We start from the raw sequence: 20,336 nt of genomic DNA on the forward strand, positions 1-20,336 counted from the left end.
CTGGTGCTCTCAGCACTTCGGGAAGCCCCCTTTAAGAACATCAGAGAGATTCCTCTCTTGACACTCTCCCAGAAGGTCAGACTAGTTTCTGAGTTAGCAGCCTTGTCTTGCAAGTCCCCCTACTTGATCCTCCATAAGGATAAAGCAGTGCTACACCCACAGCCTTTGTTTCTTCCGAAGGTGGTTTCAGATTTTCATCTAAATGAGGACATTGTGCTTCCATCCTTGTGTCCTCGGCCATCAAATCCCAAAGAGGCTGCGTTGCATTCCTTTGACGTGGTACGTGCTCTACGGGTGTATATGTCTGCTCCATTTCGGAGGTCAGACTCACTGTTTGTGTCTGTATCTGGTCCCAAGAAGGGCCTGGCGATCTTGTCGGACACCATTTCTCGGTGGATCAGACATATCGTGATTCAGGCTTACACCCTGAAAGGACGGGCGCCTCCCATTCCTGTCACAGCGCATTCGACCAGGGCAATTGGTGCTTCCTGGGCTTTTTTAGGTATGCAAGGCGGCGACCTGGTCGTCCATTCACACTTTTACCAAGTTTTACAAGGTTGATGTGAGTGCATCTTTGGATGCTTCTTTCAGCCGCAAAGTTTTGCAGGCGGCTGTTTAATGGTTGCAACTCCTCCGTTGAGGAGCTCTGGTTTGTGTTGGGGTGAAGTTAGTTTTGATTGATGTTCCCACCCCTCGTTTTTTGACAGTGCTTGGGGACGTCCCTACAGTTACAGGGTATAAGGAAGCTGTGTCTGTCAATGGACATAAGAGAAAATAGGATTTTTGTACTCCCTGTAAAATCCTTTTCTCTGACATCCATGAACGGACACAGCACCCACCCCTCCTTGTTAAGTTTGTACTGCTTTTTGACGAACTGAGCTGCTGACTGCAGTGAGAGGGGTTATAACCAGAGGGACCGCCCCCTGGGCGGGGCTGTTTCAGCTCTGCTAAAGATTCATGTTAACTGTTAACATTCTGCCTAGTCCTCTCCTAATGAATGGAACATAACCCTACAGTTACAGAGTATAAGGAAGCTGTGTCCGTCCATGGACGTCAGAGAATAGGATTTTACGGTGAGTAAAAAAATCCTATTTTTAATTGTTTATTTTTATTATTTTACAAAATGAGTGAGCGAAGAAAAATATAGATTAGTATTTTGTGTGACAACCCTTTGACTTCAAACCAACATCAGTATTTAGACTTTGTACACTTGCATAAATTCAGGGATTTTGTAGCATTCGAGTCAGTATGATTAACCAATTATACCAAGCAGGTGCCAATGATCATTATTTGATATATAGGTTGAAACACATTCATAACTGAAACAGAAACAGCTGTGTAAGCCTGGGTTCACACCATCGCAAGATCCGTCGCACAGCCGGGGTGTCCGGTGCGTGTTGGTTCACCGTTTCAGGTCTGATTTCAGGCCGAATTTTGGGCTGAATTCGGACCTGAAACGGACCAAAGAAGGTAAAAGTTTTTCCAGCAAATCGCACCAGACCTGATGCGGAGATATGTGAACTGGCTCCAAAGAGAGCCAATCACAATCTCCTGCATCCAATTCGCATAGGTGTGAACCCAGCCTAAAAGGCTTCAAACTGGGTGAGGAAAAACCAAACTCTGCTACTAATGTGAGGTTGTGAAAGACAGTTGCATGTCACAGGACATACACCATGACAAGACTGAGCACAGCAACAACACACAAGGTAGTTATACTGCATATATTTAACAGCGAGTTAAAAAGTAGTAACAGTAGTGGCTGGTGAACATTTAGGTCAACATACAACCTAACAATGGAGGTATACTACTGATAGGTCCAGGACTACCGTGATGTGACCACCATAGCGGATGTCCAGGACCACACACAACGCATTTCAGAATAGCTTCTTTCTTCAGGGGTTATACATTGATAGAACATATTACTTCTATAATGGAATGAATAAAGAATAAATAAATCACAAAAAAAGTGCATCCATTAATTTGTTCTTATGTGACTTGTACAGGATTGAACTTACGTGTTGCATTTGTTTTTTTTATAAACTTCTTTCAACAGCCACAAAATAGTTAAAAACAGTCAGCGATGTCCATCCAAGGTGGAAACTCAACGAGTTCATAGTCACGGCTCTAGAATTCATACTTATCCATAATGTATTTTTGTTCCAGGGCTCCTACTTCCTCCAGGTGCAGGGGGTGGCTATGGGGACTTGCTGTGCCCCCTCCTATGCCACCCTGTACCTGGGGGAGTGGGAGCAGAATTTCTTGTCTTTTGGAATTCTTTGGCCATATTAGCTTATGGTACAGATATATAGATGATATCCTGTAGGTGTGGGATGGACCCATTGAGACTCTCCACCGCTGTCTACAGGCAATGAAATCCAATGAATTCCTTACTTTCACAATGAATTATACTCTGCATTCCATTCCCTTCCTTGACATTACCATCTCAAAGGGTTCGGTTGGTGCACTTTCTAGTGGACTTTTCCATAAACCCACAGCAGGGAATGACATTCTTCACTTCTTTAGTTTCCACCACAGACCCCTTGTAAACTCCATTCCTTACAGCCAATATTTACACATCTGCAGAAATTGCTTGAGCGACAGCTCCTTTAACCAGTTGCCGACTGCGTCACGCAGATATACTGCGGCACAATGGCTCTCCTGGGCGAAATCCCGTACGGGTACGTCCTACCTGTTTTCGGCCACCAGAGGGCGCACGTGCCCGATGCACGGTGGGGGACCTGATGCACGTGGCCGGCAGACACAATCGCTGCCACCCACGCGCGATCGCGTGCACGAGCACCAGCACGGGGATTTGTGTGTGTAAACACACAAATCCCTGTGCTGTCAGAGGAGAGGAGCCATTTGGTTTCTTCCTAGGAAGTAGGAAAAACTATATGGCTTCTCTCCTAGTCACTTCCCCACACAGTTAGAACATGCTGAGGGAACATATATTTAACCCCTTGATCACCCCTAGTGTTAACCCCTTCCTTGCCGGTGACATTTACACAATAATCAGTGCATTTTTATAGCACTGATCACTGTATAAATGCCAATGGTCCCCAAAAAGTGTCAAAAGTCTCCAATTTGGACAAATTCGGGGAGGGGTCTGCACATGGCCAGGTGAGGGAGTGAGAGACAGAGCTCTTGGCTCCAGCCTGCTCCGTATGAGACTGATTAACTGACTGACACCCCAGCGATGTATCAGGATTAGTCTGGTGGGACCTCAAGGCTATCTCTTGGTGAGACTACAGCGGAATGAATTTGGGGTGACAGAGGGAGACGAGAACCGCACGATTAGCAGCCCAGCTGGTGCGGCTACCCAGAGATGTGTAGTTGCAGCCAGAGATCCACAACCCGGAAGTGAGAAAGGGAAGGTAGACGTGCTGCTGCAGCCTAGGGAGAGCACACCTATGCAGCCAGTCCAGGGGCAGATGGCGGTGAGAACCAGTGTGGAAGCGCTACAGACTATCCCACATAGCCCCAGAACTGCGGTAGAGGGGGAGAAGGAAGCAGTGGTGTGGAAAATGGAGGACCTAAAGACATTTATACAGGCTCTCCCCACACGGGCAGACATAGAAGCCCTCCCCACATGGGCAGACATAGAAGCCCGTATTAGAAAAGTGGATGATGCACACCGCAAGGAGCTGGTCCGGGGTGAACTACAAATACTAGCGGAGTGTGTGACCGATGGGAAGAGTGCATATCAAAGCCTGGAGCAGCAGGTGAGCACACTGGAGAGAGACAGTTACACCCAAAAAGAGATTGCGGTGCCAGTACAGTTACTTTCGGAGGACCTCGAAGACCGGAGTAGACGCAACAATGTGCGCCTGCGAGGAATCCCAGAGGCATCAGACCAGGAAAACCTGCAGGACATGGTAAAATCTATTTTTGAAAATATACTAAAAGACGCTATGCCTTTAAATTTGGAACTTGATGGAATCCATAGAGCATTGGGTCCAAGGACATTAATCGCCTCCGTGACGTGGTGTGTCATTTGCATTATTTTGCACATAGGGAGGCCATCTTGCGGAAAGCCTAGGAGACAGGAACAATAGACTTTAAGGGGGGCCAGTTGAAAATTCTACCAGAACTATCAAGAGCTACATTGCAGTGCAGAGCCCTACTACGCCCAGTGTTAGAACGGGTACGAGACTGGAGTGGGACATATCGGTGGAGGTTCCCAATTTAAGTGCTGATAAAAAAGGGCAATCTATCTTTCTGGTTGCGTTTCAGAGCAGACTTATCAGACCTTTTTCCTTTCTGGGAGTTGATCAATTTGAGGTTCCAGGCACGGGGTTAGGACACACAGGGCCAGGGTTTTTATATATATATATATATATATATATATATATATATATAAGCATACACATAAGTATATGCCAATTCCTTTTTTTTCCAGCAGATGTATTGAACTGAATTCTCGGACTGGTGAGAATTATAAGTAGGGCTGGAAATTTTTTCATTTTGAATTTTTACTACTTTATTATTGTAATTGATTTATGATAAGAAAGGTGATATGGTGGATCTATAGAGGATCTGGGATGTGCTGGTGGGGGGTAAGAAGGATTGCACGAGATAGTATAAGGATCACCACACCTTCCCTGGGAGGGAAGAGGGAGGGGACATATAGATTCTCTGTTTATTAATATATAAGTATATGCCAATCCCTTCTCTCTTTCCTCTAACAGGGGTATTGTAATGAATATTTGGATTTATGAGACTTATAAGCCTAGATAGAAATGTTTTTTGTTGTCTGAATTATTATCCAACCTTTTTTTTTTTTTTTGACAATAAGAAAGGTGTGATGACGGCTGAATAGAGGATCTGGGGTGCACTAGAGGGAAGAGGGGGGGGGCAAGGGGGTCGGAGTATAAAAGGGGACTGCACGAGACAGCACAAGGAAAAACTACACCTAAAATATGAAAAAGAAAGGCCATACAACATGCCCCCCCCCTGTACCCCTATTCATGTGGGTTTTAGCTATACACATATACACAGAGTATTGCACCCTTTTTTTTGCACCAGACCCATGTGTTTTTTTTCCAGTTTTGGTGGTGGAAGCTTAGATAAAAGGGAATTAGTAACACAGACTTGGTAGAGCCGACACTGTTTAGCACTAAGGCCCCGTACACACGACCAAACATGTATGCCGAAACTGGTCCGCGGGCCAGTTTCAGCATACATGTTCGGTCGTGTGTAGGCGCGAGCGGCCCGAATTCCAGCAAACATTTGCCCGCCGGGCCTTTTCCCAGCAGACAAATATTCCTGGACGTGTTTTAAAACCGTCCGCTGGAATCCTGCCCGCTCGGACATGTACGGTCGTCAGTACAGACCTACCGTACATGTCCGAGCGCCCCTCGCATGCGTCGAATGACTTCGACGCATGCGTGGAAGCCTTTAAATGGCAGGCCCGCCCATGTCGCCGCGTCATCGCCGCGTCATCCTCGCGGCGACGACGCGGACACGCCCCGCGTATTGTTTACGCGCGGACTTCTGTACGATGGTTAGTACAACCATCGTACAGAAGCCCTCTGGCAGGCATGTACGGTGAAAACGGTCCGACGGACCGGTTTCATCGTACATGTTTGCTCGTGTGTACCGGGCCTAAGACACATAGGAACACAGCACATAAGTGCACTAGACCCCCTGTGGGGCCCACCCTTTTTTTTGCACTAGACCCCCTATTTTTTTTTTTTTTTTTCAGTTTTGGTGTTTGAAGTTTAGATAAAAGGGAATTAGTAACACAGATTTGGTAGAGCCGACACTGTTTAACACTGAGGCCCCATACACACGACCGAGTTTCTCGGCAGAATTCAGCCAGAAACTCGGTCGGAGCTGGATTCTGCCGAGAAACTCGGTCGTGTGTACACTTTTCAGCGAGGAAGCCGTCGGGCCGAAAAGAGAACATGTTCTCTATTTCCTCGTTGTTCAATGGGGAAAGTCGGCCCGCCGAGATCTCGGCGGCTTCCACACTGAACTCGACGAGGAACTCGATGTGTTTGGCACGCCGAGTTCCTCGGACGTGTGTACGGGGCCTAAGACACAAAGGAACACAACACATAAGTGCACTAGACCCCCTGTGGGGCCTTTTTACTTTTTTTTCTCAGTTTTGGTGTTTGAAGTTTAGATGAAAGGGAATTAGTAACACTGACATGGTAGGGGCGACACTGTTTAACACTAAGACACAAAGGAACACAACACATAAGTACAAGAGTACAATAATAAAAAAAAGTCAATCACTAAAGGGGATGTTATATTTTACTTCCCGTTGACATCGGAAGATGTCCAACGGTGCAATCCACACAGAACTGGTGGAAACCAGTAGGACCCAGGTACACCCATCTATTGTTCTGTGAAGTCTGCTCAGAAGTGGTCTTCATGGAAAAAATCCATACATCAGACATGGTATCAAGGCTAAACAACTCAACTATGCATGAAAACATAGGAACAGAAAAATGCAGAAAAATGGCAGCAAGTGCTCTAGACTGAGTCAATCTTTTTAATATTTTGGCTGTAGCAGGAGGCAGTTTGTTCGCTGTACGGTTGGAGAGCGGTACAATGATAAGTGTCTGCAGACAATGGTGAAGCATGGTGGAGGTTCCTTGCAATTTTGGGGCTGTATTTCTCCAAATGGAGTTGGAGATTTGGTCAGGATCAATGGTGTCCTCAATGCTGAGAAATATAGGCAGATACTTATCCATCATGCCATACCATCAGGAAGGCATGTGATTGGCCCTAAATTTATTCTGCAGTGGGACAACGACTGAAAGCATGCAGCCAATGCCATTAAGAACAGAGCCCTGATCTCTCAACATTGAGTCTGTCTGAAATTACATGAAGAGACAGAAGGATATGAAGCAGCCTACATCCACAGAAGATCTGTGGTTAGTTGTCCAAGATGTCTGGAACAACCTACCTCCCGAGATCCTTCAAAAACAACTGTACCTAGAAGAATTGATGCCAAATATTGATTTGATTTGAAATTCCTCTTATGTTCATTTTACTTTCAATTTTGTTAATTGATAAAAATATACAATTAACACTTCTATTTCTGAAAGCATTCTTAATATACATATTTTTTTCACACCTGCCTAAAACTTTTGCACAGTAGTGTATATATGCAAAAGAATTTACTAAGAAGTATGGTTTGCTATGAAATGTGCACTTCAACATCTGAATGTATGCCAGCTAAACAATGTCACTTCTATCATTTTAGCGAATTTAAATGTGCATGCCATGCAGTGGCGTCAGTAGGGGGGTCTAGCTGCACCGGGTGACACCAGCCAGAGGGGCGACACCTGTGGGCGGTGGCACTGCCGGCGCTAACGCCGCATGGTCCTCACCCCTACACTGATCTGTGTCTTGCCGACTGTCTCACACAGTGGAGCAGACCAATGCTGCCCTCCCCCTCCTCTCTGTTTACATCTACAGGAGGGGGAGGTGGCTTCAGTTCGCTCTGTGGCGTGAGAGGGAGGAGGGAGTCCAAGGGACACACTGCTGTATCCCGTGCTGTTCTGAGGTCTGTAAATTTAATATACTAATGTTTTTAATGCATGCGGGGGGATCTGCACTGATTTCAGCGGTGGTCTGCACTGAGGGTGGTCTGCACTGATAGAGGGGGGGTCTGTACTTGGTATGGGGGGGTCTGTACTTAGTGGGGGGTTCTGTACTGAGGGAGGGGGGTCTGTACTGAGAGGGGACTAAAGTTGGTGGAGAGGGGATAACACCAATTTTTTCCATACCGGGTGACACCAACCCTAGTGACGCCACCCACATTTTTAAAAAGTCTCAGTGATCCATGCATGGACAAGTATTGCACATGGGGATGAGTTTACAAGAAAAATATAATTTATACTGTGACCAATTTCAGTATTTTTTACCTAGTTATAGCAACGCTACAAAAATGTACCACACAATGGTCCCCGTAATAAAAGACTGAATTCTGAAGCAATATAGCCTCCAGCAACATCTTTAGTATTCAAGACTCTCCAGAATCTCAGTCTCTGGTCCCCTCCTACATGTTGTGGTTTCACCTGCCAGCTTCTAGGTCACTACAGGACACCAGGGTTGCCGGAAATAACACTTTCTAAGCAGCACACAACTGAGTTTTTCACTGGCTCTAGTACACGTCATTAATTGCTTTTCATGCACTCGCCTCTTGGACAGGCATTTGGCTAGTCCAGGGAACATTTTTATACTGGCCTGAAGGCCTGCCGCGCCATTGCACATGGCACTTTAAAAAAAAAAATTGTAATGTTCACTGCATGTGTGTGTGTGGTTTTGCACAGAGACTGATGCCGCGTACACACCATCACTTTATGTGATGAAAAAAAAACGACATTTTTAAAAACGTCATTTTAAATGACCGTGTGTGGGGAAAACGTTGTTTTATGTCTTCTGAAAATGTAAAAAAAAATTGGAGCATGCTTCAATTTTTTGTGTCGTTTAAAACAACGTTTTTAAACCCGCGCATGCTCAGAAGCAAGTTATGAAGCGAGCTTCAATGGAAAAAAGTGCTGAATGTAACCGCGCTTTGCTAGAGCATTTCGAAAAAACGATGGTGTGTAGGCAATGTCGTTTTTGAAAATAAAGTTTCAAAAACGTTGTTTTTTTTACTCCACAAAAAAAATCTTTTTTTTTATAAAAAAAAACGACCGTCTGTACGCGGCATGAGGGTGCAGGTTATCGGGGCCCACCCTAATGTTGAGGGGGAGGGGCTGACCTGTCTCCGTCATCATTAGTAGAAAATGGTAAAAAGAAACTGCGCTAGGATAACTACAAATTAATGATGGCCTGAAGCTCTACAGAGGTAAGCAGCAACTAACCTGAAAACATAACAGTGTAAAAAAGTGAGAAAAATATATATAGTTATAGCTATATGTGCCACACCTAAATGCCAACTTTTTAATAATTTCTGTTGTCTCTAGGGGGCGCATCAAGCACCTGGATGTAGTGACACTTCTACGGCGGATACAGCCTCCTTTGGGTTTCGGCAAGCTGTGCCCGCATCGTGTGGCGTGTAAGGTAATCTAATGACTCAAGGCAGGAACTAATTATAACATAATTGTATCATTATCAATAAGTACTCTTAAAACATTCATTGGTACCTAAAGTATAGCCACTGTCAAAGTTTTTATGACCTTTTAATTATTGGTCATCCTTGCCTCCGTAGATTATCATATAATGGCACATTCTCTGGCATGTAGGATGTAATTACTGGGAGTGCAGAACATACAGAAGTCTCTAGGCTCGAAAGGTTAGGAGGATCCACCATAACCACTCCTCCCTCCTTCTTCACACCATGAAAGCCATACATTTCTAAAGATGGAACAATATTTCTCTAAAAAGCCCAGGAGATTTGTTTTCTAGGCTGAGAGTGTTTCATTATAGATGAAGGTGGAAGACTTTTTAGTGAACCTGTGCTTTGCCCAGGTACTGGAGTGCACACCAGTAGCATTTATTTACCTTTCCTTCACTCTATTGCCACAAAGTTTGCAGTGATCCCATGTAACCTCCAAGTTGCTTATTGGAACTTAGAATGGTCCAAGGGGAGTCTCCCCACCCTCTCGTGACGGCACTGTGAGCAAATCACCAGACATCAGCGTTGTCATGTGACAGAAAACAGAATGAGTCACTTGCTTTCCATAGCTTGAAGTAAGAAGTATTTTTCTTCACTCCCAATGGCAGAACAGTACATCTGGGGCATTAAAAAAAGTAAATGTGCTGCTGAGGAGGCCTGGCATTGAAGGAGTTGTAAATGAAAAAAAAAATTCACCTTAATGCAATCTATGCATTAAGGTGAAAAAACATCTGATGTTGAAGCCCCCCCCCCCCCCCCCCCCCAGCCCCTGTTTTACTTACCTGACCCGTCGAATGTCCTGCGCGCTCCCGATATCCTCTTCGCCGCTCAGCCTGGTTAGAGCGGATGGATTGAGAGCAGCGCAGCCATTGGCATCCAGTGACGCAGCGCGCCGAGGGGCAGGGCCGAGTGATACAGTGAGCGGCTATGGCCGCTCACTGTATCACGGGAGCGCGCCCACAATTACTGACCACCATGCGAGCTCTCGCATTACTGTGGTGAGTAATTGCGGGGAGGACCAGAGACAGCCGCCGAGAGACCCCAGAAGACATGGATCGGGGCCACTCTGTGCAAAACGAACTGCACAGTGGAGGTAAGTATGACATGTTTGTTATTTTAAAGGGAAACATTTTTTTCCTTTACAAACGCTTTAAGCTGAATCATTTTTTTGCCACCAATGGGCAAATCTCCATTTTGCTTTGAGTATCTGTTTAACATTGTTTTCATTATATTTAAAAATGTTATATTTGTACTGCCAGATAAGAAACATAGACTTTTTTTTTGCCTTCTATCTCCCGTTCAGCGTCTGGTCGCCATGAACATGCCTCTAAACAGCGATGGGACAGTCATGTTTAATGCTACTCTCTTCGCTTTGGTTCGGACTTCTCTATGCATTAAAACTGATGGTAACTCTGCCTCCATGCTATTTTCTGATTGTCAAAAATGTACTTTTGTCTTTGTTATTGATCTAATGCTTTAGTAATAAGACATTGCAAAGTGTCAGGGTGACATCAAAGATCAGTGAGCCACACCAACCAATAAGGTTTCAGTCTAGTGGAGTTGGATCATGAAATGTGGTTGCTGTTTGTTTTTTGTTTTTTTGCAGTTTTACTTTATTTGTAAGCCTATAAGTGAGTAACAGTCCTCTTGGGTCTGTTTTCCAATTCACAGGTAATCTGGAGCAGGCCAATGAGGAACTCAGAGCTATCATTAAGAAGATCTGGAAGAGGACCAGTATGAAACTGCTTGACCAGGTGGTGCCGCCAGCTGGGGGTAAGTGAGCTGTGCCAAACTGAAAATGGCCATCCATTCACATCCACTACAGACAGTGGCATACCTAGTATATCTGGCACTGGGACTGGTACATTTTTAATATCCCTGCCCCCACACACGTGCAGAAAAACAACTAAAGGAATAAAGCGATTTGTGGGTGTGACCAAACTGTGCTGGCAGGTCCTGCGCACCCCTTTTCAACTCAGGTGACCAGAACATTTTTGCAATTTTCCCTTATTTGTTTTTTTTAAACAGGGTTTAATAACCAGGGCAGAACCAGACTTTCTGCACTGGGCGAGCGTCTCTTGCATTTGCCACTGGAACTCTGCTTCCGTGGCGACCGGCTCCTGGAACACTTCTTCGATATCACCTAGTGTCAGGTGGGTCCTGGTGGTGGTTTGAACTACCCAACGTGAGGATGTGCCACTTATCAGGCAGGTTAAGGGTTCCCCCAGGCATGTTATTTAAAGGAATGTTGTGCAAGGTCTTTCCCCTTATCCGCCACCTCTAGATGTCTTCTCTAAAGCCTGATACACACTATAGGTTTTTTTCTGTTCAACCCAATGAGTTAAACTGAAAAACTAAAAACTGTCAGCTCCGGTCTGAGCCTCTGTACTCACTATGCAAAGTAAGTACAGCGATCTTCCCTGCTTGGGCTGTTTTGTTCTGACAGGGGGATGCCCCTCCCCCCACTAGAACACTCGGCAGGCGCTCTCCTCCAAAATGTCCGGCTTCTGTCGGACAGACTGACATACACACGGGCCGAATGTCGGACTTTTATTTTTATTTTTTTGAACCGACAAATGTCTCCCGATATTCAGCCGTGTGTACCAGGCTTTGGACCCATTCTCCCACTAGAAGCTACTTAGAAGTAAAATCCCAGGCATGGCGATTTCTGAAATAATTTTTTTACGTTTATTTGATGTATGACACATGGCCTTGATAGCATTATCAATCATGATGTATTGTGCCTTGTCACTTTCGGTTGTGTTCCTATGTTCTTTAAAGTAATTGTAAAGCTTTATTTTTTTTTAATCACAAACAAGTTATACTTACCTGCTCTGTGCACAGGGCGCCCTGAACCTCCTCTTCTCTGGTCCCCTGCCGGTGCTCCTGGCTCCTTCTCCCTCCCGAGCGCCCACATAGCAAGCCGCTTGCTAAGGGGGCACTCGTGTGAACTCGATCCTGAGCCGCAGGCCTGCCCCTCAAAAAAGCTTGGGGAGAGAAGACAGAGCCACTACAGATAGGCACAGTCCTGCATCGAGTGAGCACCCAGATCAGCATAAGGAGGGGGGCTGGGGCAATACTTCTACTAAAACATTTTCTACCTTAAAGGGGTTGTAAAGGTTTGTGTTTTTTCACCTTAATGCATCCTATGATGACAAAAACACCTGGCAATCACCTTCCCCCCAGCCCCCCTGTTTTACTCACCTGAGCCAGTTCACCTAGTGAACCTCGTCCCCGGCGTCCTCTTCTTCACGGAGTCCTGGCATTGATTGGATAGATTGATAGCAGTGCAGACATTGGCTGCCACTGCTGTCAATCAAATCCAATGACGTGGGGGCGGGGCCGAGTCATACATTCGGTGTCTATGGACCGCAAGGTAACCACCTCGGGAGAGCTCTTCTCCAAGGGGGTTATCTAATGCAGGGAGGAGCCGTGAGAGCCGCCGAGGGACCCCAGAAGAGGATGTTCGAGGCTACTTTGTTCAAAACGAGGTGCACAGTAGAGGTAAGTATGACATGTTTGTTATTTGAAAAAAATAGGAGTTCCAGGCTTTTTTTGTTTATTAAAAATCAGCAGCTACAAAAAGTTTAGCTGCTGACATTTATTAAACAGACGCTTGACACTCTGGGCACCCAGCTGTGACAGCTTGTGGCTTCACGGCCGGGCACACACTGTGCATGGGCGAGTCGCGCTGCGCTCTCCCAGTGGACAGGCAATCTTCTGGGACCTTTCACGTGTCCCAGAAGATTGCCGAGAGGGAGGGGCCACCTAGGGGGAGAAGAGGAGTCGCTTAGGTGGCCCATAGGTGGAAGCAGGAAGTGGGACAGAAAGTCCCACTCAAAACCAAGCACCCACCCCCCCACCAAAAAAATGACATGCCAAATGTTGCATGTAAGGGGGCGAGTAGTGCTTACAGCGGAAGTTCCACTTTTGGGTGGAACTCCGCTTTAAAGGAACACTAAAGAGAATTTTTTTTTTTTTAAATAACAATCATGTTATACTTACCTCCACTGTGCAGCTCGTTTAGCACAGAGTGGCCACGAACCTGGTCTTCTGGGGTCCCTCGGTGGCTGTATCGGCTCCCCCACATCCCCCCCCCCCCCCGCAAGAACTCTTCACCTTCATGCGAGCTCTCTCGCATGATGGAAAGTTCTTGCGGGCGCGCTCCCGTGATACAGCCGGCGGCTATAGCTGCTCACTGTATCACTTGGCCCCCCGGCACGCCGCGTCATTGGATATGATTGACAGCAGTGCGAGCCAATGGCTGCGCTGCTTTTAATCAACCAATGAATAAGCCGAGAAGCCGACCGAGAAGCCAGCGCGTTCACGGTGCGGGACTTTCGAGGGGTCAGGTAAGTAAACGGGGGGCTGGGGGGCCGCTAATGTACCTTTTACAACCCCTTTAAGGTAAAAAAAATTACACTTTAGAACCACTTTACTTTACTTATATAGGTTAGTTGAGTCAGGCTTTATGAACACCTTTTTGGTGTGCTTACATGCAAAAACCTTGGTATTGGGTATACTTTGTGTTTTTATAACCATATTGTATGTTATTATACCTGACTGAACTGTATTAGTATGGAATGTATGATGGCTGGGTAATTATCTGCATACACCTTGTCCAAAATAAATAATTTCAAAGAAAAAGGAATTTTACACTTCTAATAAAATTGCTGCTCTCTATATCACACACAATAAAAAAAAAAAAAAGGAACATTGGGCCAGATTCACAAAGGAGATACGACGGAGTATCTCAGATACTCCGTCGTAACTCTCAGGCCCCGTACACACGAGAGGATCTATCCGCTGGTATTTATCCGCGGATCAGTAATGATTCGACGCATGCGTGGGAAGTCTTTACCTTCAATCGTTGCGCACGTTGCCGCGTCATCATCGCGGCGACAGTGCGACACGTCACCGCGGATGGATTCCGCGCAGATTTCGATCTGATGGTTAGTACAACCATCAGATCAAAATCCGCCAGAGGATTTATCCGCGGGAACGTTCCGGAGGACCGTTTCCAGCGGATAATCCTCTCGTGTGTACGGGGCCTCAGAGTATCTATGCGACTGATTCATAGAATCAGTTACGCATAGATAGCCCTAAGATCCGACAGGTGTAATTGTTTTACACTGTCGGATCTTAGGATGCAGTACCGCGGCCGCCGCTGGGGGGAGTTTGCGTCGTAAACCAGTGTCGGGTATGCAAATTAGGAGTTACAGCGATCCACAACGGTTTTTCGCGTTCGCTACGTCGCTGCTAGTCGCAAATTTAGTCGTCGTTTTGGGTGCCCTAACTTTACACAGCACACGTATGTGCTGTATAAAGTATGGCCGTCGTTCCCGCGTCGAAAATTAAAAATTCATACAATACGGAAGTACGCTACGCACGTAGCTGTTCGAAAAAATTACGTCACTTCGCGCAAAGCACGGCGGGAATTTCGAAACGGAGCATGCACAGTAGGTCCGGCGCGGGAGCGCGCCTAATTTAAATGACACACGCCCCTTTAAATTACGCGGGCTTATGCCGGAGGCCGCCAGCGTAGGTTTTCATTGCAAGTGCTTTGTGAATCAGGCACTTGCGATGAAAACTTGCGGCGGTGTAACGTATCTACGATACGTTACGCCGCCACACTTCTACGTGAATCTGGCCCATTGTTCTTTGGTACATGTTGTTCAGTAAAGTTCAGTGATCCCGCCCCAATCTGAACCCAGGTTTGATTGGCTCATCATTATATTGCACCAGTTAGTCACTAAGTAGAAAAAGAAGATGATGACAGCTCCAGAACTACAACTTTAAATAGACGTCAGCAATGGCAGCTGTGATATTCCCTTTTTCAGAGGTTTACACTAAATCTGATTTTAGTTTCACCCATACTCATACGCTTAAATTCTGAGGATGTTCTCGTTCCTTTCCAATTTTTCGATTCTACTCCTGCAGATGACGAGGTCACCGTGGGGAAGTTTTATGCCACCTTCTTGATTCAGGAATACTTCCGCAAGTTCAAGAAGCGCAAAGAGCAGGGGCTTGTGGGAAAACCATCTCAGCGCACTACTCTCTCCTTGCAGGTAACTGTGTGTCCATAACAACCTTGGTCATTCAACAATCCAATTGACAAAATATGTTTTCAGTTTAATGACATCTACAGTATATACACACTTGTATTCTGTCAGCAGGAAGTGTGGCTAAAGGAAACCTGAGCAGTTTAAACTGAGCACATGATACAAAAACAAATGTGGGTATAGACATCGGGTGAAAAGAGCACATCAGCAGATCCAGGTATACAGTTTACATGCCTGAAGTTATATTCAGATGTCATCTTTTTCTGTAAAAATCAAAAAGGGGGTGGGACACAACTTGACTTTTACAGAAAAGCTAAGCTGACTGTATCTCTGAATTGAGTAAGACAGCCCGTATATTCATCATTGATGTGTATGGGGGAATCACTCCTGCTGTGCTATGGTGTTCTGACGGCAGTCTTCCCCAATATCAGAATACAATGATCAGTGCTGCCGGCTATAGTCGGTGGCAGTAATCGTTTGGGAAAAAAAAAGACAGGCTGGTTGTACAAAAGTCAATCAGTGGATCTTCTTCTGTACAGCCAGGGTGCCAATACATGGATCAAAATTTGACTGATTGCTGCACCGGCTGAATTTCGATCCTTGTATGGCCGACTTAAGGGGTTTCAACATGTACTGTAGTTTGTACTAAAGGTCACCACATGTATAATTTAACATGTACTCAGTTTGAGTTGCTCAGATATAAAATTGGTTTATATTAAAGTGGAGGTTCACCCGGAAATTAAAATTTTTAACCTTAGATTGATGCTCATTTTGTCTAGGGGAATCGTCTAGTTGTTTTAAAATCGAAGCTGTACTTACCGTTGTAGAGGGCGATCTTCTCTGCCGCTTCCGGGTATGGGCTGCGGGTCTGGGCGTTCCTAATTTGATTGACAGTCTTCCGACGGTCGCATCCATCGCGTCACGATTTTCCGAAAGTAGCCGAACGTCGGTGCACAGGCACAGTATAGAGCCGCACCGACGTTCGGCTTCTTTCGGTTGCTTGTGACGCGATGGATGCGACCGTCGGAAGCCTGTCAATCAAAATAGGAACGCCCAGTCCCGCAGCCTATACCCGGAAGCGGCGGAGAAGATCGCTCTCTAAAACGGTAAGTACAGCTTCGATTTTAAAACAACTAGCCGATTCCCCTAGACAAAATGAGCATCAATCTAAGGGGAAATTTTTTTTTATGGGTGAACTCCCACTTTAAGTGAAAACATTATAGTGATTTCAGTGTGCATGGTTCATGAGTCATTATAATTTTTACTCACTGAAGTATTTTCTTGTGTGTATATGTATGTGTATATATATATATATGTATTAGAGGTCGACCGTTATGGGTTTTTCTCTGGCCGATGCCCATATTCAGAAATCGGGGTGGCTGATGGCCGATATATGATGCCGATTTTTGCGGCCTATATTTTAGGCCGATTTTTTTTTTTTGGCAGGTGGCACTGACAGGTGGCACTGGCTCGTGGGGCACTTACAGGTGACACTGGCAAGTGGCACTGATTGGCAGGTTGCACTGGAGGGCACTAATTAGCACTGGAAGGTGGCACTAGCAGATGGCACTGATTGGCAGGTGGCACTGGCAGGCACTAACAGGTGGCACTGGCAAGTGGTACTGGTTGGCACTGATTGGCAGGTGGCACTTATTGGCACTGGCAGGTGGCACTAATTGGCACTGGCAGGTGCCACTGGATGGCACTAATTAGCACTGGCAGATGGCACTGACAGGTGGCACTGGCAGATGTCACTGATTGGCAGGTGGCACTAATGGGTGACACTGGCAATTGGCACTGATTGGCAGGTGGCACTAATTGGCACTGATTGGCAGTAGTTAGCACTGGCAGATGGCACTAGTTGGCACTGGATGGCATTGGCAGGTGGCACTAAATGGCTTTGGCAGATAGCACTGGTTGGCACTGGCAGGTGGCACTGGATGGCAATAGTTGGCACTGGCAGGTGGCACTGGGTGGCACTAGTTGGCACTGGCAGATTGGCACTAGCAGGCACTGGTTGGCATTAGCAGATGACACTGGCAGGCACCAACAGGTGGCACTGGCAAGTGGTACTGGTTGGCACTAATTGGCAGGTGGCACTAATTGGCACTGGTAGGTGTCCAGGTGGCACTAATTGACACTGGCAGGTGGCACTGGATGGAAGTGGCAGGTGGCACTGGATGGCACTAGTTAGCATTGGCAGGTGGCACTGATTGGCAGGTGGCACTGGTAGATGTCACTGATTGGCAGGTGGCACTAACAGGTGACACTGGCAAGTGGCACTGATTGGCAGGTGGCACTAGTTGGCACTGACAGGTGGCACTGGATGGCAATAGTTAGCACTGGCAGATGGCACTGGTTGGCATTGTCAGGTGGCACTGGATGGCACATGGTACTAGTTGGCACTGGATGGCACATGGCACTAGTTGGCACTGGATGGCATTGGCAGGTGGCACTGGTTGGCGCTGGTTGGCACTAGCAGGTGGCACTGGTTGGCGTTGGCAGGTAGCACTGGATGGCATTGGCAGGTGGCACTGGATTGCACTAGATGGCACTGGCAGGTGGCACTGGTTGGCACTAGCAGGTGGCACTGGATGGCACTAGTTGGCATTTGCAGGTGGCACTGGATGGCATTGGCAGGTGGCACTGGTTGGCACTGGTTGGCAATAGTTAGCACTGGCAGATGGCACTGGATGGCACTAGTTGGAACTGGCAGGTTGGCACTAGTTGGCACTGGCAGGTTGGCACTGGCAGGCACTGGTTGGCATTAGCAGATGCACTGGCAGGCTTCACAGCCGATAATGAAACTGCTCTCTGCAGTGCCGTGAAACTGTATGGGGAGAGAGAGAGGGGAGCTCACAGATTGAGCGTGATGTCGAAGGTGGGCGGGACCCGGGGTGGGGGGACCCTAAATGGCCAAATATCGGTCGACCTCTAATATATATATCATATAGCTGGCCTAAAATGTACCTATCTATATGCTGCACATTGGGGACACTTTCTCCTATGGAACACAGAAAACTTCTCTATTCCAATTTTTTTTTTTAAGTTTTAGATTCAAATATACTTTATCTTTTAAAGTTATAAGTATGGCTGATCTTTTATTGCTGAAGTGACGGCTCGTGGGCATTAACCTCAAAAGCCACATGATCTTACCGGTTGAGGAGGGACAACTATATAAAAGGCCAATTTTGCAATATAAAAAAAGTCACATCAAATCAAATGGCGTCAAAGTGCAAAACTCGTATTTTGTTTAAGAAACTGTATATATTACTCTATAGATAAAGGTATATAATATAGTATAACCCCAGTTCCAAAAAGCGTTGAGACGCTGTGTAAAATCTACATACAAACAGAACAATGATTGAACAATGATTTGCAAAACTCATAAACCAATATTTTATTCACAATAGAAAACATATCAAATGTTTAAACAGAAAAAAGTACCATTTAAAGAAAAAAAAATAAGGTAATTTAGAAATTGATGGCACCAACATGTCATAAAAAAGTTAGGACAGGGCCATGTTTACCACGGTGTAGCATCCCCTCTTCTTCTAACAACACCCTGTAAACGTCTGGGAACTGAGGAGACCAATTGCTGGAGTTTTGAGAGAAGAATGCTGTCCCATTATTGCTTGATAAAGAGTTTTAACTGCAGTCCTTGGTCTTCTTTGATGTATTTTTTGTTTCAAGATGCCCCAAATATTTTCAACTGGTGAAGGGTCAGGACTGCAGGCAGGCCAGTTATGCACTCGGACTGCAAATATGAAGCCATGCTGTTGTCATAGATGTAGTATGCGGTTTAGCATTGTTGTGCTGAAATATGCAAGGCCTTCCCTGAAAAAGACGCCTAGATGGGAGAATATGCTGCACTAAAACCTGGATATATCTTTCAGCACTGATGGTGCCTTTCCAGATGTGTGGGTTGCCCATTCCATGCTGCTACTTTTGAACTGTTTGCTGAGAACAAGCCAGAAAGTCCCTCTCCTCTTCAGTCTGGAGGACTGTGATTGCTAAAATAGAATGTTACATTTCAACAGTTTTCCACTTTGCAACAGATCATTTTAAATGAGCTTTGGCTCAGGCCCCGTACACACGTCCGAGGAACTTGACGTGCCAAACACATCGAGTTCCTCGTCGAGTTCAGTGTTGAAGCCGCCGAGGATCTCGGCAGGCCAACTTTCCTCATTGAACAACGAGGAAATAGAGAACATGTTCTCTATTTGGCCCGACGAGTTCCTCGTCGGCTTCCTCGCTGAAAAGTGTACACACGACCAAGTTTCTCGGCAGAATCCAGCTCCGATCGAGTTTCTGGCTGAGTTCTGCCGAGAAACTCGGTCGTGTGTACGGGGCCTCAGAGAAGACGGCAGCATTTCTGGATCATGTTCAGATATGGCTTCTTTGCATGATAGAGCTTTACAATGTATTTTTGGATGGCATTGAAAACTGTGTTCCCAGACAGTGATTTTTGGAAGTATTCCTGAGCCCATGCAGTGATGTCCATCACATGCCTGTTTTTAATTCTTGTCCATTTAGGGGCCTGAAGATCGGACATCCAATATTGCGTTTTCTGACTTGTCCCTTGTACTCAGAGATTTCTCTAGGTTCTCTGAGTATTTTGACGATATTATGTACTGTAAATGACGGTATATGTAACCGCTTCAATACAGGGCACTCCCCCCTCATGCCCAGGCCAATTTTCAGCTTTCAGCGCTGTCACATTTTAAATGACAATTGCGCGATAGTGTAACACTGTACCCAAACAAAATTGTTATAATTTTGTTCCCCCCAAATAGAGCTTTCTTAAGTTTAAGTAAGTTTTATCCTTCACTGATGGGCACTGATATGCAGCACTGATGGGCACTGATGGGCAGCACTGATGAGGATGGCACTGGCAGGCATCTTTAATGGGCACTGATTGGCATCCCTCGTGGTAATGGGTGGGCGTCCCTGGTGGTCATCCCTGGGGGGCTCTAGTGGGCATCTTTGGTGGGTCTGCACTGATGATTAATGCGCTGATTATCAGCGCAGACCCCCCCTGTCAGGAGAGCAGCTCCTCTACCCACACCTTATTCCTCTATTCACACGTCAGTGTGAATAGAGGAAAAAAACAATAAATGTCACTTTCTGTTTAGATGTGATCAGCTGTGATTGGACACAGCTGATCACATGGTAAAGAACCTACGTCATAGGCT

At 46.0% G+C, this 20,336-nt stretch overlaps 1 protein-coding gene across 4 annotated transcripts in view; it reads left to right on the plus strand.

The window, feature by feature from the left end:
* CACNA1C (calcium voltage-gated channel subunit alpha1 C) overlaps window positions 1-20,336 on the plus strand; it is a 535,824-nt gene that overhangs the window by 482,386 nt on the left and 33,102 nt on the right. For all 4 annotated transcript variants that reach the window (XM_040345319.1, XM_040345321.1, XM_040345318.1 and 1 more), the window contains exons 37-40: window positions 8,928-9,024; window positions 10,383-10,485; window positions 10,751-10,852; window positions 15,020-15,147. In XM_040345319.1, coding sequence (XP_040201253.1) covers window positions 8,928-9,024; window positions 10,383-10,485; window positions 10,751-10,852; window positions 15,020-15,147 — 430 coding nt within the window. The remainder of the gene's footprint in view (window positions 1-8,927; window positions 9,025-10,382; window positions 10,486-10,750; window positions 10,853-15,019; window positions 15,148-20,336) is intronic.

Source organism: Rana temporaria, chromosome 3 (assembly GCF_905171775.1).
Source record: "Rana temporaria chromosome 3, aRanTem1.1, whole genome shotgun sequence".
Classification (NCBI taxonomy): Eukaryota; Metazoa; Chordata; class Amphibia; order Anura; family Ranidae; genus Rana; species Rana temporaria.